This window comes from Loa loa, assembly GCF_000183805.2.
Source record: "Loa loa unplaced genomic scaffold supercont3.7, whole genome shotgun sequence".
NCBI lineage: Eukaryota > Metazoa > Nematoda > Chromadorea > Rhabditida > Onchocercidae > Loa > Loa loa.
In genome coordinates, this window is record NW_018108187.1 from 400,984 (window position 1) to 410,434 (window position 9,451).

General features: G+C 29.4%; 1 protein-coding gene across 1 annotated transcript; it reads right to left on the bottom strand.

Moving 5' to 3' along the window:
- Positions 1-81: 81 nt before the first annotated feature.
- LOAG_09930 (Rab8) lies at positions 82-2,661 on the bottom strand. The gene is made up of 8 exons (XM_020448049.1): positions 2,532-2,661; positions 1,797-1,879; positions 1,446-1,556; positions 1,230-1,271; positions 812-931; positions 549-671; positions 311-387; positions 82-210 (listed from the first exon to the last, which is right to left on the bottom strand). Exons 2-8 carry the CDS (start codon positions 1,854-1,856, stop codon positions 108-110), a joined length of 636 nt encoding a protein of 211 aa, XP_020301773.1. The 5' UTR covers positions 1,857-1,879; positions 2,532-2,661; the 3' UTR covers positions 82-107.
- Between the last annotated feature and the right edge of the window lie 6,790 nt (positions 2,662-9,451).

A 9,451-nucleotide genomic window follows, 5' to 3' on the forward strand; every position in this document is an offset into this window, starting at 1 on the left:
TATTATTATTATTATTATTATTATTATTATTATTATTATTATTATTATTATTATTATTACTATTATTATTATTATTATTGTGTCAGTGGAACAAGACAACCGAATAATCAGGAAGTTAGGCAACAGGAAGACCTCTTTGACAATGTGCCAACAAGTTCGATTGTCGATTTATTTTTTACACTTTCACCGTTTTGCATCTTGACAAGTTTTCTGCAAAAAAAAAAATTTGTCAAACTTGATGAGTCAGTATAGATATTTGCTATACAAGGATCGCCTAATATTAGTAATATATTACTTGCAGAAAATTAACCTTGCAATTTCCTGAAATGTCTCTTTTACATTTTGACCACTTTTGGCACTTGTTTCTATAAATGCAATGTTATATGCCTGAAAAGATTGTTATCATTATGAGATCTGCCTTCATTATAATTATAATAGTTTGCATTATAATCAAGAAGTACTAATTGATTGATCACATAGAAGTTATTTTCTTGAATTTTTTTCATAATTCGAAACATTAAATTGATCGTTTTTAATACGTAACAAACCTCAGCCAGTTGTCTTCCCTCTTCATATTTCACTTTTCGATTCTTTTGTAAGTCCACTTTATTACCCACAAGGGTTATCAACACGGTCTCCTTAGCATTTTCCTTAATTCGTGCAAGCCAATCCTAGAAATTAGTCCTATGATCAACCTACCGCAAAAACAATTTTTTCCCTTTTAAGGCTTTATGCTTTTATGCCGATTAGTGTATGATTCTGATTTACGTCGTATTGCAAACAAACCTTTGCATGCATTTCTCAGACTTACTCGAATGTTGACAAAGCTTTGTCGGTTTGTTAAGTCATATACAAGCAGAAGAGCATCCGCATCACGATAATAGGTTGTTGTTACCGCAAGAAATCTTTCTTGACCAGCTGTATCCCAAATCTGAATAACATGACAGCATTAAAGATAAAAGAGATAGGCCGATTTGTTTTGTTTTCTTCTCAAAACATATTTATACATTCTTTTGTATTTTTGAAAAAAGTTCCATTCAAGAAATGAATGTTTATAAAACGCATTTTTCGTAAAATTTTTAAAAATATTTTTTGCGAAGAACTAAAACTTTTTGTTAAATTTGTAGGCAAAGTATCAGAGCAAACTTCTAGCTATAGTTATTATTTTACAGCACTTACTAAAGAAATAAAATGAAAGAAAAAGATGATGAAATGGAAAATATTCTCACTTGTAGCTTAACCTTAACATTGTCTACTTCGATCAGTTTATTCTGAAATAGAAATTAAATAATTGAAACTTTTGTGGTTGAAAATTAATTGTTAAAACTGTGACTGTTTATAAATGACTAATTGAGCGTTCATTTCAGCTATTTTCTGCAATTCTAAATTTCGATTTATGAAATAAAATAATATGTAATGAATGTAAATAATGATGGCATTTTAACTCGATAATCAATTCCGACAGTGGAAATGAAATTATTGTTTAGAAAGGCTCCGTCTTTAAATCGGATCAACAAACAGGTTTTACCACAGCAACTATCACCAATTAACATCACCTGAAAAAAAAAAATGATTATGGGTTAGGGATGATTAGGGTTAGGGTTAGGGATGGTTAGGGATAATAAAGCTTCCCAAATTAGTTAATTAAAAAGACACTTAGTGATTGGAACTACGTTTTACATTACGTATATGAATACTCTTCCCAAAAGTTGATTATATGAGCGAACCCATTGTAAATTCCATTATTCTCTTCTAGTGTATGTGTAGTATCAAGAAGTAAAGTTTAATAAACGAACGGTAAATGAGTAATCGAATTCAGTAAGAATTGAAAATGATTCCTGTTTCTTCGTCATCATATCATTTTGTGTTGCAGCTACATCTGGAATATCATTTCTAGCAAGTCAATAATTTTAAAATCGATTTAAAATCAGAAAATAATTTGGTCAAATAATTAATTATTTTATAGTTGCATTTATTGTCTTTATTATTTAGTACTGAAAAACAAAAACAAATTCATTGCGATGTGAATTGAAAATATCCTTATTCTTTTATTTTTAAATGTTCAAGTCTCTTCCCAATTATACAACTTAAGTGAATGCGCTAATTATTAATTATATTTAATTTTTTCCTCATCTGCAGTGTTGATATTGTTTCTAGCGATAATGCGACAAGTCCCATCTAATTAGTTGCTTTAGTCTATTGACATTAAATGAAACGAAGCAGGGTCAGAATATTTAAAATGATTACTTTGACAAAAATATTAAGAAGCGACCGGGAAATAAAAGAAGTGTCGTTCAGTTTATTTCCAAGCAATCAATTTTTGCAGTAATTTTTTGAAAAGTGAAATTTCTCCCTCGACCGTTCAAATAGATTTGAACTTTTCCGGTATAATAGGATATTTTCATTTTTTCTGCTTTGACAAATTTACTTAAGTTACAAACCAAAATATTTTTTTGCGCTTCAAACAATTTTATTAATTTAAACGTCAGGCAAAGTACAGAACATGAAGGTAAAATAATTTTATCAGTTACATGAAGATGAAGATAAAAAACTGATAAGATGATAAGTGAAAATGTTCCAAGCGTCTTTTGCAACATTCGAAAGGTCAACAATGAAAAATGTTGATTTCTTCGAAAGATCAATGCGCTTTTTTAGTTTGCGTAAGGCATTGTTGCATTGGTAACAGTAATACATTGAAAATACAAAACAGCCTCGATATTATCATTGTCAACATAAGATATTCCCATGCTATATAAATTAGCTTGGAGGATATCAAGTTTGATTTTTCTGAAAAGAAAAAAAAAAACAAATCTTCCCTGGGGAAAAACATTTACGAAAGCTGAAATGAATCTAGTCAGATACATGGAAATATTTCCCTTGTACATATCAGAATTTGATTTATTCAACAATGAAATGTGGATTAAAATGAAGAGATAGTTTCTTATCAAATCAACTATTTCTCATTTGTCCAGTTTTCGTTTAATCTATTTCAGTTAAATAATCCTTGAAAAGTAAGAAATTTATTTTTGTTTCTTTATATTTCATGCATTAGAAATTTTGCAAAGTAACAGAGAATTAGCAGTTTGCTTTTTTTTTCTTTTTTTTAAATAATTTTAGTGATTCATCGAAAGTAGCAAAACTATTTGTTGAATTAACGAAATGCTGCTAATGTCCTTAAATTTGTTCGGAGCAATGAGATAGTACGATAATGTTCGAAAGGAAAATTGATGAGTGAAATATCAAATAAAGGGATGAGAGTTATGAAGTATAGAGAAGGAAGTAGAAATGCACAGATTGAAGCTATTTATCTGTAAAGTGAAGAGTTGGATGAGAAACGAATCCGATGATTCAGGCTTTTGAATATTTTTTACTAATTTACCCTTAAGATCAATAGATTGAAAACATTCTGATTAGTATTTCGGTGAGCAAATAGAAAGTTCGACAATGTTTAGTCCTAAACTTGGGCTTATTGGAATTATAGGTAAAGGTTTATCAAGTTAAGGGTAAAAGTTTATGAGAGTTATGGGTAAAGATTCATTAGAGTTCTGAGTAAAAGCATATTAAGGTTTCCCATAAAGTGTGAGTTGCTAAGTTAGCAAATACGATAAGTTCAATTAATATAATTTTGCCACTGTAATACATGATATCATCAACTGTCTTAGCTGTAAACGTGACATGAATGTTAAGTTGCCTAGCAACAATAACAATCACAATATACTTTGTCCTTTTTTCACAGATCAATTGGTCAACTTCAAATATGCAAAAGAGAAACAAACCAATACCGCTTGTCCAGAGAGTCCAATACCGCCATTTGCCGAGCAAAAAATTAAGTACTTGCATTTTTTTTTGCCATTTCAAAACTGATTTTGATATTTCATAAGAGCCAACCCATTTTAATCATATCTTAAGTATTTTTAATAGCATGTCCAATAAGAAAAGGTGCTTATGAAGTATTTAAAAGATTGAAGTAATTAAAAAAAAAAAATGGAAATGGAATAAGTGTTCCAATGAGATGTAATGTTTTGCAGGAAGAATATTTGGAATGAAAAATGAAATGCACTTTATTTTGCTATAGTATATAGTAATGGCAATAAAATGAATGCTTATTGAATGATAAATGTACTCATTGATAAGTTAGAATGAGAATTGGATAAAAAGAAAAAAATGATTGTTTTTGGCAAAAATTTCATTCAAATATTGTCATTTATTTTGCCTTCTATTTCATTCAACAATTTGAGTTCAAAAAAAAAGATGTCTAATCTAAAATATCAGAAGTAAACTTGTAATTACAAAAACACTAATTAGCATTTACTTTCTGCTTCAAGTCTTTATATTGTGGTTACTGTTTATATCGTGAGTAATGGTCTTTTTATGCAGGAAATAATGATGACATTAATAATTAGTCAGGATGTGAAAATTGGGAAGGGATTTGAGCATCTATCAGATGACACTACTGTCATGAAAAATTTTTTGGAATATCCTGTTGATTAGTTGCACAGGAAATGAATTTAATTTTGAATATCTTAGAAACTGTTGACAAACATGAATGATGTAATGTTTATGAATCATAAGACATGAAAATTCTCAAAAACTTTGAATAAGCTTTGAAAATTTTACGGTATTTGTTTTAAACACGATTTCTATGCATATTACTACAAAAGTGCAGTACAGTAATTTATTGTAGCTACTATTAACATTACTACACTGCTAATATTATCATTATTGTTGTTAATACTACATTTCTACCCTCACCATTATCACCACTATTATTTTCAGTAGTACTATAATCGTTGATAGTGTTCCTTTTATTATCTCAAACACTAATGTAGAACATTTAAGCCTGTTGCTACCATTCATCTAGAACATTTGCGCTTGTTGCTACCACCATCTTTTAATTGCTTGATTACTAATACTACCTTATTAGCATAGCTATTATCATGTCAAAATTCATTTTGATTTCACAAATTTAATTAACAATAAAATTAAAATGCATTTGTTTTACAGCAATTAGTGAAATACATCACACTGGTGTAGCGCTTTTCTTTCAGAAGGTGTATCTTATGAAAAATGTTCGAAGTTATTATATTCGTGAAGATACTTGAATGCATATATATTTATTCAAATTTTTTCTCAATTTCAAAATTTATTTGAAAGAAAACAGAAAGAAAAAAATAGAAAATAACTTTCTGCAAAAACTGTTTTTCAAAGATATTTTAGGCTTTAAAAAAAAAGAAAAAAGACTTAATGTAATTCAAAAATGTTTACTTTGAAATGATTTCTGTGAATACCCTGCCTATTTGTAATGTTTACAAAGTGATTATATTGGAAAAAGTGCAATTTCCAAAAATGTTATTTGCTTTGGAAGAGAAAGCAAAGAAGAGAATTCAAAATATGATGGAATAATCTAAATATTTTGAACAGAGCCTCCTTTTGTTTCAAAATATTCATACCTATGACTATTTCAGAAATAGCACAAAAATGATAAACTTCTAAATCCAAATAATTTTTCAAGTTTTCAAAGAATATATTTTAAAATCTTTTTTTTGATGAAAGAAGAGAGAGAGACAGAGAGCTGAAGCACAACAAATGAGAGTTAATTGCAAGAAAATTCCATCCAAATTCCACGAGGGAAAAGTAACTGATTACATCTATCGAAATAGCTCAGAAAAGTAATAGGCACTATGACTAGGCTTATGAAAGAATGTCACTAGAGGAATCAAGACAATTTTCAACTTCAGCCTAGTTTTTTGGCCATTTCTATATTGCTTAAAATCTAAATTTAAATTCCATGGCGGCATAATTTGAAACTCTTTTGGTAATTTGTTGAATAGGAAGAAATTGATAGCTATTATGCAAACTTCCAATTTTTTCATGCCTTATTGCTTTAGCTATTGCTAATTGCTTCTGAAGTAACAAAAATTTTTACTTGCAGTATTAGAAACGAAATTTGTTAAATTCGGATTTTAATACTGATGAAATACTGTGTATAAAGCGCATGCAAATAAAATGCAAAATTTAAAATAAAATTGGCACTTCAAATTTTATCAGAATGGGAATATCCAAAACAGGAAGAACGCCAACCAGCGGATAATTTGATTTGAAACAATGCTTGTGGGATAAAATTAGCTGAAATTTAATTACCCCAAAAAAAGAAGGACAATTGTTTATTGGTAAGAGAAGCAAGCAGAATGCGAGTTATAGCAGTTGATAGATGCCATGTGACACTAATACTTTCATAATCCTGCATGCATCATGGGGTTCGATGAGGATCTATAGAAAATCCCATGATCTTATTGAATTGTATCGCTAGTTATATCTTTGACAGCAAAGGTTTTGACAAAAATTCTTTCGAATGAATTTCAACTAAGAGAAAATCAAAATTGGTTCAGACGAAAGATCACTTTAACATGATTTGCATATCTAATTAAGGACAAATATTGAGACGATTAAATTCAATCAAAATAAATGTTATGTGGTTCTAAATAATTCAAGACATTGTAACCCTATAATCCATATGAAGACTTTCATTGAATACAACAAAAGTCAATCAGTTTTAGAGCTAATTGTTGAATTGGAGATTATATAATTTGAAAGATTTCTTTCGATGATTAAATCATCAGTATAATAAAGGTAAATGAAAAAGGATCATGATATAACCAACCAACAACAACATCCCTTCATCCTAAATCCATCGCATTTGTCACTCCTCTTTTCTACTTTTCTACTTCTCAGTTGAAAAATGCTAACCCTCTTTTAAATTAAATTCTTCAAGAATGAAACGAAGTTAATCAGAGAAGTCTGTATTTGTGGAGTGGACTAGGCCAACAAAGCTTTCAGTTTTTTGTAATTTTCTAAAACTTCGAAATGAGAATATTGCGTAATGATAAAAGAGACGATTACTGCGAGGAGGTTTTGCTTAATGTTTTTCGATGATTTCGAATCCATTAAAATATGCAAAATGGAACAATCCTTTAATACGTGGCATTGTAACTCTTTCTCCTGATAGCCTACTTTTTTCTTTTTTTTTTTTGCTTGAATTTTTTGTTTCACAATGACGTTTATGTACCTATTTGAGCCACAATGGCTTAAATCGTAGCAATAGGTAAGCATCATTACAGCACAAATCTAATGAAGCAAAAAAAAAAAAAATTCGAAATGTATTGTAAACATATGCTTAAACATACGCGTAAATTGAATTCAGGAATGGGAATTTATTGTGTAAAATCAAAAAAGTATGAGATGATTAAATGCGATTATCAAAAGCAGCTTAAGCGTTAATTTAAAAGGTTGCATCGATTAGTTTCATAGAGATGTAACTTCGTAAAAGCGCTGATAGGAAATTGAAGAAAGCAAAATTATCAAAATATGCAAATTAACGAACATTAGTTACAAATTTATAAAATTCAAGTTTCAATTTGATTTTACAACATTTTTAGTATTTAATGGCTGAAGTATGGAGGAACACACACAAACTGATATGCAATATTTCACTAATGTTCATTAAGTTGATACTGTGCACTATGCTGGCAAATTCAGTCATTTAGTTCTTTTTATTTTTTTGATTAACATACAAATTTTATTTAGTTATTCAATGAAAATTTAGTACCATTGTTTATACAGTATGACATCCTTTTGCAAAATCATACATTCTCCACAATTATATGTCACTTATTTTCAAATATTACCTTCTTGCGTTTTGAGTTCATAATCGCTTTACAATTGAAACTTCAAATCTATCCCAATTCGATGCATTTATTCTGTGTAAGTTCAGAAACTTTTTGAACAGGATGTAAAATGTAGAACTTACCTTTTACCATCTAAACAAATTTTTTATTTCGAAAAATCTCATCTTTTAGCATCAAAAAAATTCAAGGAGCAAATAAGATACGTTTTAAAATTTCTTTTTTGTTTTTACCAAAGATTCTTCTCCCTTATCTTACAATAAAATCTTCCTCGAATTTTTGAAATGAAATGAGTAATTCAAAATTGTTCATTGTATAAAAACAGGTTGTATTATTGTCTGATACATTGCCCATTGATACATATCAATCCTGGTGAACAATCCAGGAATGTTGAGCAAACTTTGGTCATTTTTGCTGAAATGAATTGTTATTAAAAAAACCTTTCACGAAAGAATTTGTCAACTTAAAAAGCAAATCATTTACAGATATAAAACTATCTTCAGTTTTACCACTTTTTCGATGAGTTATAGTATCATAAGACATGCAAGTTCCATTCTGACAAACATGTGGTTCCTTCTGGGGACAATCCAAAGCTGTTTTGCACATCACTGCTTAAATACAAACATTTCAAATAGATTATGTGTACTTACTTTTGATGGCTAAAGTTAAGGATAAAATACTGATTAAAATAATGAAAGTCAATCGACGGAAATTTATGGTCAGCAAACAACTTTCCTAGCAGTTGAAAATATTCAGACATAAAAGGTCAAAGAATTTTCAGCGAATTTCATGAAATAGAGGTGCTCAACGGAAGATTTAATAATTTTTTTTCCATTAGCCAAAATCTGGAATGATTTCCAAAACCTCCGGAAATTCCGATCTAAGTGCAAGTGGAATAGTGCAATAGAAGATGAGGATAATATAAAATCCAAAGATCAAAAACTAGACTGAAGGAAGCCTGATAATACATCTGTTAAAATGATTATCGGTCAATCAATAAGCATACTCACTTGTTTTATAAGTTGTCCGCCATTTTGGTAAACAACACTTCACTGTCATAAATAATGAAAATGATAGTACGAGCAAATGTTGCAACAACATATCGGTTGAAAAATATCAACTAGAAATATAAAAAATTGAAAAGAAGCATATAGAAAGAGAGGCATCATTTCCTACGACAGAAAAACTGCGAAAGTTTTTGAGGATATGTAAGCTCAAAAGCCATTCTTATCTATTTGCTGTAACAACTCTAAGGAGTAAACGAATTACCGTAAATCAGGAACTAGTCAGGAAATGTCAACTATCATTATGCCTCCCAAACTTCTTTAGTAGAAAAAAAAAATGACAGAAAATCGATCGAGTATTTCTCAATACTGGACCAATATCATTATGAATGATTCATTTGACATGTGTAAAGTAACATTTCGAGAATTAATTTCCCTTGGGTGTCTCAAAACATTGTCAAATGAGAAGTCCTTTTTCATGTGACTTTAAAATATGTTCATCAAATTTTTTAACAGTTAATTTTCATACTGAAAGGCTATGAATGCCATCAATTAAATTGTGTTTAATTTGATTCAATTCAAATGCAATTAATTCAGTCCAAATAAGATTAATCCGATTCAGCTTAATCCTGATTTAATTTGTCCATCTAACCTAAGCTCCCTGTAGTTTATCGCATCATCTCTGCCATGGAACCCTCCTTGCTGTAAATGAGTAACATTAGTACCAACAGTTTCTTGAATCAAGGGTATATCCCTAATTTTCAC

Coding starts and splice junctions, on each gene's coding strand:
- LOAG_09930 (XM_020448049.1), bottom strand. CDS start 1,856: ATGATGACGAAGAAACAGGAATCATTTTCAATTCTTACTGAATTCGAT. Junction 672..811: donor AAAGCTTTGTCAACATTCGA/GTAAGTCTGAGA, acceptor ACTAATTTCTAG/GATTGGCTTGCACGAATTAA. Junction 388..548: donor AGGGAAGACAACTGGCTGAG/GTTTGTTACGTA, acceptor CAATCTTTTCAG/GCATATAACATTGCATTTAT.